This window comes from Carlito syrichta, unplaced genomic scaffold (assembly GCF_000164805.1).
Source record: "Carlito syrichta isolate Samal-C Ts95f unplaced genomic scaffold, Tarsius_syrichta-2.0.1 Scaffold308856, whole genome shotgun sequence".
NCBI classification, from domain to species: Eukaryota; Metazoa; Chordata; class Mammalia; order Primates; family Tarsiidae; genus Carlito; species Carlito syrichta.
Genome location: NW_007252952.1, coordinates 148250 through 160601, shown reverse-complemented (window position 1 = coordinate 160601; position 12352 = coordinate 148250). Strand labels below are relative to the sequence as shown.

The 12352-nt window shown below is 38.4% G+C and overlaps 1 protein-coding gene across 1 annotated transcript in view; it reads right to left on the bottom strand.

Annotated features, from left to right (window-relative positions):
* The window catches only part of ZNF471 (zinc finger protein 471), a 28820-nt gene extending 19022 nt beyond the window's left edge, over nucleotides 1–9798 (bottom strand). Inside the window, exon 1 of the mRNA XM_021716651.1 lies at nucleotides 9710–9798. Coding sequence (XP_021572326.1) covers nucleotides 9710–9742 — 33 coding nt within the window. The 5' untranslated portion in view covers nucleotides 9743–9798. The remainder of the gene's footprint in view (nucleotides 1–9709) is intronic.
* Between the last annotated feature and the right edge of the window lie 2554 nt (nucleotides 9799–12352).

Below are 12352 nucleotides of genomic sequence, written 5' to 3'. Positions count from 1 at the left end.
ACTTCCAGACTTCAAACTTTACTACAAGGCTACAGTAATCAAAACAGCCTGGTATTGGTACAAGAACAGGAATATAGACCAATGGAACAGGATAGAGATTCCAGAAGCAAAGCCTCAATTTCTCAAACAACTCATCTTCGACAAAACCTTCAACAACAACCACTGGGGAGAGGAGAACCTATTTAGTAAATGGTGCTGGGAAAACTCGCTGATCACATGTAGAAGATTGAAACAGGACCCCTACCTATCACCACACACAAAAATTAACTCTAAATGGATCAAAGACCTAAACGTAAAACCCCAAACTATAAGAATCTTAGAAAATGCAGGAGACACCCTTAAGGAAATTGGAATTGGCAACCAATTCCTATTCAGAACCCTAAATACTCATACTTTAACAAATAAGAGCCGTGGCTCAGCCTGTAATCCCGCGCTTTGGGAGGCTGAGGTGAGAGAATTGCCTGAGCCCATGGGTTCGAGACCTGCCTGGGCAACTTGGCGAGACCTCATCTCTACACTAAATCAAAAATCATCCGGGTGTGGTAGTGCACACCTGTAGTTCCAGCTACTTGGAAGGCTGAGGCAGAAGGATTGCTGGAACCTAGCAGGTCGAGGCTGCGGTGGCTGGGAGCAGCCACTGCACTCCAGTCTGGGCAACAGAGTGAGACTTCAACTCAAAAAAACCAAAAACAAAAAAACAAAACAAAAAAACAAAGAAGATCGATAAATGGGACCTCATCAAACTAACGAGCTTCTGCAAAGCAAAACAAAACATCAAGAGAGCAAGAAGACAGCCCACAGAATAGGAAAAAAATATTTGTCAATTGTAAATTTGACAAAGGCCTAACATCTAGGATCTATAAAGAACTCAAATGCACCAAAAGGAAAAAAAACCAAACAGCCCCATTAAAAAGTGGGCAAAAGACATGAACAGACAACTCTCAAAAGAAGATATACGGGCAAACAGGCACATGAAAAAATGTTCAGTGTCACTCATCATCAGATAAATGCACATCAAAACCACACTGAGATACCACCTGACCCCAGTAAGAATGGCCATCATTAATAAAACAAACAACAACAGATGCTGGAGAGGATGTGGAGAAAAAGGAACACTTCTACACTGCTAGTGGGAATGCAAACTAGTGCAACCTCTTTGGAAGACAGTGTGGCAATTTCTGAAAGAACTAGAAATTGATCTTCCATATGACCCAGTACTTCCCCTATTGGGAATATACCCAGAGGAATCCAAATCATTCTACAAAAAAGATACCTGCACACATATGTTTGCTACAGCTCTATCCACAATAGCAAAAACATGGAACCAACCATGTTGCCCATTGAAGCTGGACTGGATAAAAAAAAAAAATGTGGTACATATACACAATGAAATATTATACAGCCCTAAAGGAGGACAAACATATGGACTTCGCAGCAACTTGGATGGATTTAGAGTCGATCATACTCAGTGATCTATCACAGAAACAAAGAACAGAGTACCATATGTTCTCACTCATCAGCAGACCTTGAACAATTATAATACTATAAGAAAGCATTTGGCAGTAATGGGAAACTGTCAGGGGAGAGGGGGTGGGATTGGCAGTTGAGGGAAATTGCTAGGGGAGGGAGGGGTATACCTCATCAACAAGGGTACCTGCATGATCAATGTCTGTATATCTAACCCTGAATCATACCCCACATCTTTATAATAATATACATATGTGAAAAGGGTTGGGCATGGTGACTCACACCTGTAATCCCAGCACACTGGAGGCAGAGGTGAGAAGACTTCCTGAGCCCAGAGGTTCAAGACCAGCATGGGCAACTTGGTGAGACCTCATCTCTACAATAAATCAAAAAACTAGCTGGTTGTGGTAGCACGCACCTGTAGTTCCAGCTACTTGGAAAGGCTGAGGCGGAAGGATCACCTGAGCCCAGCAGGTCGAGGCAGCAGTGGCTGTGAGAGTGCCACTGCACTCCATCCAGGGTGACAGAGTGAGGCCCCAACTCAAAATAAATAAATAAATAAACATTGGAAAAGAATTGGTAAGTACCTCTTTTCTGTGATAATATGAACACAGAACTAAAATAGAGCTGCTGAGTTGCACAATTTCAGAATGAACATTCACACTGTTGTCTATGTAAATGTTACAAAAAACAAAAAGTGATGTTTATGTTCTATAAAATTAGTTAAAAAACAAAACATCAATCAGTCAAACCAAAAACCTTACATTTAAAAAATTTAAGGAATTTAGAAACAGGTCTGGATATAAAATACATTTTTTATAGAGAATATTTTTCTCTTTTCTAGCAACATGCAAGTAGAGATAAAAATGGGGGGAAAAAACCTCCATTCAAAATAGTGATGTTCCACTTTAAAACACTTAGGAATATATATTTAACACAAAAAGTATCAAATTTATGCTAAAGAGAACTGCAGAATTTTCAACAAGATATGAATAAGTGGAAAATATACTACTGAGAAACACAAAGGCATGAACAAATGTAAATGCTTACTCATTTTCTATTCTTAGGTAAGAAGACCCAAGCTTTTGATTCTCTTTAACCTATGAATTTAATAAACTCTCCATTCTGGCCCATGCCATCTTCTTCTCTTAGCTGGATTACTGTAACAGGTCTTCATGCTTTGTCCCTACTTCCCTAAGTCTATTTTTGACATAGAATCCAAAGGGATCTTAAAAATTAAGTTAGGTTATGTCTCATTTCTGTTTAAAATCCTTCTCAGTCTAACTATCTCATACAGAGTAAAAGGCTAAGTCTTTATAATGGCTTTAAGATTCAAATGGTCTGGCCCTCATGACCTCTCAGGTCATCTACTATTCTTCTCCCATTTGCTCTGTCATTCTTGCTCTTTCTGAACGCAGTAAAGACCCACTGCCTACAATATGCTTCTTCTATTATCCACGTACTTGCTATCTTATTTTCTTTAGGTTTCTGCTCAAATACCTGAGAGGCCTTTTATGATCATGCTAGAAACAATGTAATCCAGACGTTCCCTTACCCAGCACTGTTTCTCCTAATTACCTCAGTTTTAATTTTCACTACTTGATGTACACTAATCAATTCATTTATGTCTACTTTCCCCCTCTAGCATGTAAGCTCCATAAAGGTAGGCTTTTGTTTTGTTCACGGCTGTACCCCCATAGTCTAGAAAAGATACCTGGCACCTACAATGCCCTCAAAATGCATTTTTTGGGGGAAAAAAACAAATCTCAGTTTAAAATAATCAGTGAAGTTTTTAAAAAGTGGCCTGATTCTAACATTTGCATAGAAAGATAAACTTATAATAGGAGAATTCTGAAAAAGAAGAGTAACAAAACAGTATTAGCTATTTGCCCTTCCACATTATATAATGCAATAAGTATCCAAGTACAAGGCAAAGATTCCCCCCCAAATATGCTTTATAACATAAACTATTTCCAAAGCTCCCACGTGAGACAATATCCAGTGGGATTTTATTCAGAGTTCACAAGTAGACTGATGAAACTGACTAGTTGAGACCTTTTGAGAAAGGACATGTTAGGAGAAACAGCAATAAATACTAATCTAGAGGGTTTAGAGCAATCTGCCAAGGATAGTCCTGATAAACACCCTAGGCTTTTGGTAAAGGACCAAAAGAATTAATGGTGAAGCATAATAACCCAGGCTTCAAGGACTGAGGCCCAGCCTCTAATCATTTAACTCCTTATAGGGTTAAGACTAAAATTTGCTCCTAGTATAGCTGCCTACCTGAAGCAAAAGTAAACTCTTTCCACTTTGGAGAAATGGCTGAATCTAGGACTAGAGCAGGAAATATATAGAATGTATTTGGACATACAGTGTCAGAAAGTTAGGAAATGCTAAAACAACAGCAACAAACAAAATCCACAATGATTAGGTATGTCAGAGGAATAGAGGAGCCACTGAAAGAGCTCTCTATGGCCCAAGCTGAAACAATTTGAGCAATAAAACAAAGTGGTATTAGATTATAAACCAAAGTCTATAATAAATATTCATGAGTCCATACTGACACAAATAAATGGCTGAATCAATAAGGAGAACAGGAAAATATCTCATACAGAAGAACTCCAAATGATTTATACAGACATTTTGCCCCCAAGGAAGTAGAATATAACTTCTCACTTAAGTGTGGGTTGTGTATGATGACATCCTCACAAAAAGTACAGTGGAGAAAAGTGGGGGGGGGAAGAGTGACCTTATGATAGAAAAACCTGAAACACTACCTCAAAGATTAACTTCAACAATAATAAGTCATACTGGTAGTGTATACCTCTGATCCGACACGATGAAAAAGGAACTTCACCTCTGTGATTTTCTTCCCCAAAACATATTACCATATTCTAGTCATGAAAAAACATCAGACTGGAGATGTTTTATAAAATATCTGAGTAATTCTTCAAAGTTGACATAGTCAACAAAAAGTATGAGAAAATGTCACAGTTAAGAGAAGCCTTAGGAAATATGACTACTAAATATAATGTAGTATTCTAGATAGGATCCTGGAACAGAAAAAGGACATTAGATAAAACCTAAGATAATTTAAACTAAGTATGAACTTCGGTTACTAACACTTTGCACTTAGAGATATCTCACAGATCACCTACCCGTAACTTGACTGTACTTTTTTTTATGAAACAGTGAAAAACGAATCACCTCATATTAAATAAAATAGCGTTGGAACTCATGACTTTATTTTATTTTATTTTGAGTTAGAGTCTCACTTTGTCGCCCAGACTGGAGTGCAGTGGCCGCTCCCGGCCACCGCAGCCTCGACCTGCTGGGCTCTGGCAATCCTTCTGCCTCAGCCTTCCAAGTAGCTGGAATTACAGGCGCGTGCTACCACGCCCAGCTAATTTTTTGATTTATTGTAGAGATGAGGTCTCGCCAAGTTGCCCAGGCAGGTCTCGAACCCGCGGGCTCAGGCAATCCACTCACCTCGGCCTCCCAAAGCGCAGGATTACAGGCTGAGCCACCGAGCCTGGCCATGATTTTATTTTAATATTATCTGGTTTATAATGGGATTTTGGACATTGAAGAACTTATTTATGACAAAAAAATCAAAACTTTATATCTTATATTTTTCTAACGTGGTAATGTGTGAAACAATCACTGACATGCATTACAGGTTCATTGATACATGTGGTACAATAGTAATTTGTTTGATGTCTCCCACCTGCTGTTTTTCTATTTGAGCAGACAATGCAGTCTCATTTTCTTCCTCACACATTAATAATATATAATTTGTCTGAAGTGGAAGGATGCACTTGTAAGTCCTGAAAACCACTTCTCAACTGACCGATCAGAAGCTTGACAAACTTCAAATGGGACACCGATTTTTCTTTTTTTTATACTTAGTACAGTATATAGGCATTAATAATGCATAATTTCTAGAGCCTACAAGAATAATTTCCTCCACCATTTTAAAGATTTTTGGAAAAAACATGTAGAAGCATACTGACCCACACAATCCACACTGCCCATATTTGCAATATCATTGAGAATCATTTCAGGCTTTTTGATAATATTTCCACCACACAATCCTTGTGGTAGATTTCATTCCTGTATGAGTCCAAGTGCTGAGAATTGTAACAATCCTCTTGTCCTTCCATTTTTAAAAAAATTTATGCCGGTATTCCCTTTCAGTTGACTTTGATTATACCAGTAAGATGACATTTCAACTTTAGTTGCTCTTCTGCAAGGACAATACTAGTGTAACATCTGTCAGTAAACATGTGGTATCCTGCAGGCATTGGAAACTTTTTTTCAACAACTTTTTATACAAATGTAATGGAACTCTGGTGCTTACTGAAAGATAGGTCAAACAAAGTTTTCAGATGTTATGCTGCCATAGTAGGGAAGTACTGAGAAAAAATACCCTGTTTTAGAATTAGCTAGTGCATAAATGCATATACCCCATTTGGAAGGCTTATTTGGACTGCTAAGTGATATTTGCCCTTTAAACTGAACAATGGATTCATCAACACAAAATGCCTGATCTGGTATGAAATATTGTGAAAATTCTGAATCAATGTATTCCACTTAATTATTGGCCTTCTGAATATAAGTTCTGATCATCCCATCTCTTGACACAGGTGCCTTCAAATGAAGCATCCAGAAGATTTGCATAAACCTTTCTCTACTGAGTATTTCCAAAAATAAAGGGTATTTTACTACTGAAAGCAGTGGACCAGTACTTTTGCAAATTTGGTACTTGAATTATTCCCATTAGGATTACTGTGATAAAAGCTAAAAATTCCAGCCGGTCAACATCATACAACTTATGTCAAATCGATTTGTGTGATAGCTGCTTTTTCCTTATTTTTTTCATCTGCATAATGATTTGTTTCTTTTATTACACAACCCACTAATTTATTTGCAAAATATAGAATAAATAGTCAATTGGTTCTCTTATATTACTTGCTATTTGTGGTCCTGTTGTTTGGGGATATATAACAATTTTCTTCTAAATTATCTGTATAAAGTCTAAATCTAATTCATCTTTGCTGCTGCTTGTAACTCTCACTTTTGTCTTTTCATTTTGTCATTGTTCTGCAAACTAAATAAATGGATAAAAATTCTAATTATAAATTATGAAATCATAAAATAAAATTTTTCAAAAGAATAACCTTTACAATTTTACTTCTCCAACTTAGTGCAGATATATTCAATCAGTGCCACTTGATGCTTCAATACAGATATCTGCCTTCAACTTCGGAAGCCTCTTTTAAGGACAGAGTAACTTGCTTATCTATCTTTTCAAGTTATGTCATATGACACAAAGTATATACCCACAAATGTTCTTTATCGCTACCTTCTGTTACAAAGAAGTGTTGGAACCATTGTGAAAACACTTAACACATTCTCTTTCTATGTAACGCCAACTGATATTTTTGTACCTGTATCTCAGTATATATTCCATCTCTTTATTTGCTTTTTCATGTGATTTGAAAGGAAAACTTCAAGGAAACACACATTTTGAAAAGTTTGCACTTACATAATTTTGTCCTATATAATTACCAGCAATCTCTGCATGTCTCCTGAGAGGGGACATCTGAGGGCAAAGGGACAATAATGTATCAATATTGGCTCATTAATTTTATAATTATTAAGGAACTGAAAGAAAAGATGGTGAATTCAGACAGAAAATAGAAAATTATACAAAACAAAGAAATTCTAAAACTAAGCATGCACTAATGGAAGTTAAGAATACAACTGGGTTTAACAGTAGAGAGTTGAAGAGAGAATTAAACACAAGAGAGAATTAAAAACAATGTGAAAAAGATCTAGCATTTATATAATAATAATCTTAGGAGGAAAGTTTCAGAATATTTAAAAATTAGTGGCTGAAAATTTTCCAAAGTAGATGAAAGACACCAAGCTACCCTGAACACGACTTTAAACAAAAATAGTAATAAGATAACAAGTCTGACAAAAAAGTATATGCATTTCAGGTTGTGGAGTTGTTAAATGGATTCTATCTTTATCATCCACAGCATTAAGTTACTAGATAATATCTAAAACTAAGATAATCAAGAAATAGTGTTCCAAACAGGAGTATGAAGTCAAATATCAAAACTAAGACAGTGAATAGTAACACAGTAGATATCCCCAACTTACTACTATAGGACAAATGGGGGGACAAAACTCCCAATTTGTTGTATTAATTGGTGCTGTGACTTCAGATACAATTTTTTTTTAGTGGGAGCCTCACTCCATCGCCCAGGTTGTATGCAGTGGCACACTCACAGTCACCCCAATGTCGACCTGCTGGCCTCTGGTGATCCTTCCACCTTAGCCTTCTAAGTAGCCAGAACTATAGGCATGTGCCTCGAAGCCTGGCTAATTTTTTAATTATTGTAGAGATGAGGTCTTACCAAGTTGTCCGGGCTGGTCTCGAACCTGTGGGCTCAGGGAATCCACTCACCTCAACCTCCCAAAGTGCTGGGATTACAGGCTGAGCCACCAGGCCCGGCCCAGATACAATTTTAATGATAATATCATGCACACAAACACTAAAAGTTCCTATCTTTGGAAAATTATGTTAGATAATTCAAAAAACGGCTCTAATGCTTAAGAAGACACAGATGCACAAAATCCATGTAAATATTTTTTAATATCTTGTGAACTCTAACAGTGGGGGGGACAGTGTTTAAAATTATTAATGTGACTTTCAATATGAAACACGCAATTAAATATTAACAATGGACACTTGACTTCCATGTATGTCATGGAAGTATGTTTTCCACTTGGAAAAAAAATCTGGGGAGATTTTCACACTGGGAAAATGAAGGGCTCCTTTTGTATACAGTGTTTCTTATACTCGTTCAAATATGATAATATTTTAAAGTTATAAGATTAAAAACAAAAAGTTTAGTAAAACAATGCAATTCAGCAATAGAAGAAAATATACACAGGAATTTAGTACATGATATAAGTGGCATTCTAAATCAGTGAGAATGAGATGAATAATATGAATAATTCAATAAATGCCATTGTGCCAACTGTCAAGCAACTGGAAAAAATAAACCTCTGCCTTACTTTTCAGGATAGGTTATAGATTTACTGTAATAATTTAATGTAATTGAGTCCTACCATCGTAGAAAAACACAAAAATCTAGTCTAAGCTTACCAGAAACTTAACTATGAAGGGTAAAGAAAATATTTAAAAAAAAAAATAGAACCTATGTGTAGACAAAGATTTCCCTTTTTTTTTTTTGTATTGAAATCTCACTCTGTCACCCAGGCTGGAGTGCAGTGGCACGCTCACAGCCTCCCCAGCATCTACCTGCTGGACTCAGGCGATCCTTCCGCCTCAGCCTTCCAAGTAGCCAGGAATACAGGTGCGTGTATATTTTTTAATTTTTATTGTAGAGACGAGATCTCGCCAAGTTGCCTGGGCTGATCTCGAACCCGCGGACTCAGGCAATCCACTTGTTCGATCTCCCAAAGTGCTAGGATTACAGGCTGAGCCACTAAGCCAGGCCAACAAAGATTTCTTACACAGGACACAAAAACGCATAAACTTTGAAGGGAAAAAATATTTATGTATATACACAAAGGCATGGCATAGTTCTGAATAAGATATAAGCTGAGAATAATCTCTCAAAAGAACTGGGAGGTAAGAGTGAGATTTATGTCTTTTAAATTTTGAACTATTTGCATATATTATCTATTTAAATTTATAAAATTTGCAAAACTTAAATAGAATAATATTTTCAGGTGAACAAATGAGGTTAGAAATTCATACTTAAAATGTGAAGAAAAACTTGGAAGAATTTAAGGATATAATTGGAGATTTTGACAACATTTCAGTTGGAAAAAGAATTCCTGATCCATTCTATATACAGAAGAGGCACAGGAGGCACATTTAACTTGGAGACCAACTTGCTGGTACTGAGATTTCCATATATATAACAAATCAAGTCTTTCCATAAGGGTCAACAGTAAGTTTTAAATGTACACAAAGTAGGAAGAAAAAGAGACTCAGAAAGGCCTCCATGAATCATCATACTCAGCTATTACGCACTCATTAGGTAGTTATAGCTAAAGACAATATCCTCTGGGAGAAGTGGGAACTAGGCTCTTGGAACTAGACTGTTAATTCAGAAATCTTCAAAAGAAGATAAGCATTAATTAAGTCCTAAACAGCAAGACTGCTTTCATGAAGAGAAAGTAAATACCAACTAACCTGGGGCATGGCCTTTACCAGTTCAACATTCATTTTTGCCTTCTCTTCTTGGTCTCTCTCTCGGAGAATAGCAGTGTCCTTCCTGGGAAACCAAGACTGGAGAAAGAGAAAGGTTAGAGAGATGAGGCCTTTACTGCACTCCCAGAATCACTAACCTAAACACTATCTTCTTCTGCTTCCTTGCTTTCTTTGGTTCCTTGTCCACATAACTGGGAAATCATGAGCAACCTATGGCCATCAAGGGGCTATAACTTATAACTCTTATTTTCCTTAGGCTTGAGGTCCTAAATTTAATCTTTTCCCAAAAGATGCTCTCCCATTCTTTGATCTTATTACAAATAAAAATAATTAGATGGTCATTTCATTTTTAAAATAATCCTATGAAACAGTTATTTCCTCTATTTTTATTTTTGAAGTCAGAGTCTCATTGTCACCCAGGCTGGAGTGCAATGATCCAATTACAGTTCACCACAGCTTCGATCTCCTGGGATCAGGCAATCCTTCCACCTCTGCCTCCCAAGTAGTTGGGACTAAAGGCGTGCACCACCATACTTGACTGATTTTTTTTTTTTTTTGTAGAGATGAGGTCTCACTATGTTGTCTAGACTGTTCTCAAACTCCTGGGTTCAAGCAATCATCTTGCTTTGGCCTCCCAAAGTGTCCTTCCTGGGAAAGCAAGGTTGGAGAAAGAGAAAGGTTAGAGAGATGAGGCCTTTGCTGTACTCCCAGAATCACTAACCTAAACACTATCTTCTTCTGCTTCGCTGCTTTCTTTGGTTCCTTGTCCACATAACTAGGACATTATGAGCAACCTATGGCCATCAAGGGGCTATAACTTAAAACTCTACTTCCTCTATAGGTAAAGAGGAACTTGTTCTCTTCTTGGGTCTCTGCTTCATGCTTTGACAATCTACAATTCAGAAATCTGACTCCTAAACACCATCAGAGGCCACAGTTATCCTTTTTCTCCATCCAAAGCCCCAAAACCTTCGCTTTCCTCATCCTGAAACAATGGAACCTTTAGCACTCAATTGCCACGTTCACTCTCATCTCTGTTCTCAGTCCCTTGACTTCTCCTCCTCTGTCACCCAGAATTTAGGGTGTCTTCTGCTCCACCATGGTTCATATAGTCTCTCACTCACCATTTTGATCTCACACACAACCACATCACTTGTCTTTCTCTCTCTCACACATACAAACATGACAGTCTTTCATACACTCAATGGGCTCTTTCAGAGACAGTGATTTCCCACACACTCCAGTCTCTCACACGGATACACAACCTTATACTGGTTACCCACGTTCCAATTGCTTTCTCTCTCACACACAAAACACATACTAATCTCTCTCACCCCAGTCTCTCTCTCTCATATTTGGATAATCACAACCCTCACACAACCTCCGGAGCTAGACACAGACATACTCCAGTTTCACATGCTCACTGGTCTCTCGCACACACTCTTATCAACAGACCCTGGTCTCTCATAATCACTGAATTCCCACAGTCTAGTCTCTTGCTTTCACACACACACATGCCATGATCTTACCACTAACTCTCCAGGGAGCCTCACACTTGTTGATCTTTAATACAGAGGCACATCAATTTCTCACACACTGAAATACTCAAGTCTCACACTCTCTGAATTCTCACTATCCAGTCCCTGACACAGACTCAGTTTCTCCTACTCTACTCTCACTTCTAATACCAAACATGTTGGGGGGGGTCTTACACAATCAATTCTGCAATCAATACCAGGTGAGTGTCTCTATTTGGCATCAGGGACAAGTTTCGTGGAAGACAAATTTTCTATGGACTGGGAGTCGGGGGAGGGAATCTTCAGGTATTAGAGTCTCATAAGGAGTACACAGCCTAGATCCCTCATATGCATGGTTCACAAAAGGGTTCACACTCCTATGAGAATCTAATGCCGGCACTGTTCTGACAGAAGGCAAAGCTCTGATCACTTGCTGCTCATCTCCTGCTCTGCGGCCTGGTTCTTAACAGGCCACGGACCAGCACCAGTCCATGGCCCAGGGGTTGGGGATTCCTGCACTAATACAATTCAATTCTGACCCTATCTACCTGGAGATAGCATCAGATCCCGCAGGTTGTGGGCTCGGTTCCACAAGATTGCTCCCTCTTGACGCCAGTTGCAAAGCCCCAGGTTGTTTTACCTGTGCTTGACTGGCTACAAATTGGGGTTCCCACGACCATGTCCTTGAGTTCAATTTGCTAGAGCAGCTCACAGAACTCAGGGAAACACATTGACTGGTGTTTCATAAGGGATATTACAAAAGATACAGATGAAGAGATGCATAGGATTAAGTTATGTGGGACGCGGTTCACCCTACAGGAACCTTCATGTATTTAGCTATCTGGAACCCAGTTCTTTTTTTTTTTTTTTAAGGAAAACTTCACTTTGGCATGACTGATTAAATCACTGGCCAGAAGTGACCTATTTAACCTTTAGTAGTCTCCCTCTCATTCCAACACACACTGGTCTCACACCCTGGACTCTCAATCTGAGACACACACCCCACGGCCTCACACATTCGCTGGTCTCTCACACACACACCCATCCCACACACCCGCTGGTCTCCCCTCACAACACCCCGCGACGCACCCCGGCCTCTCGCGCTCGG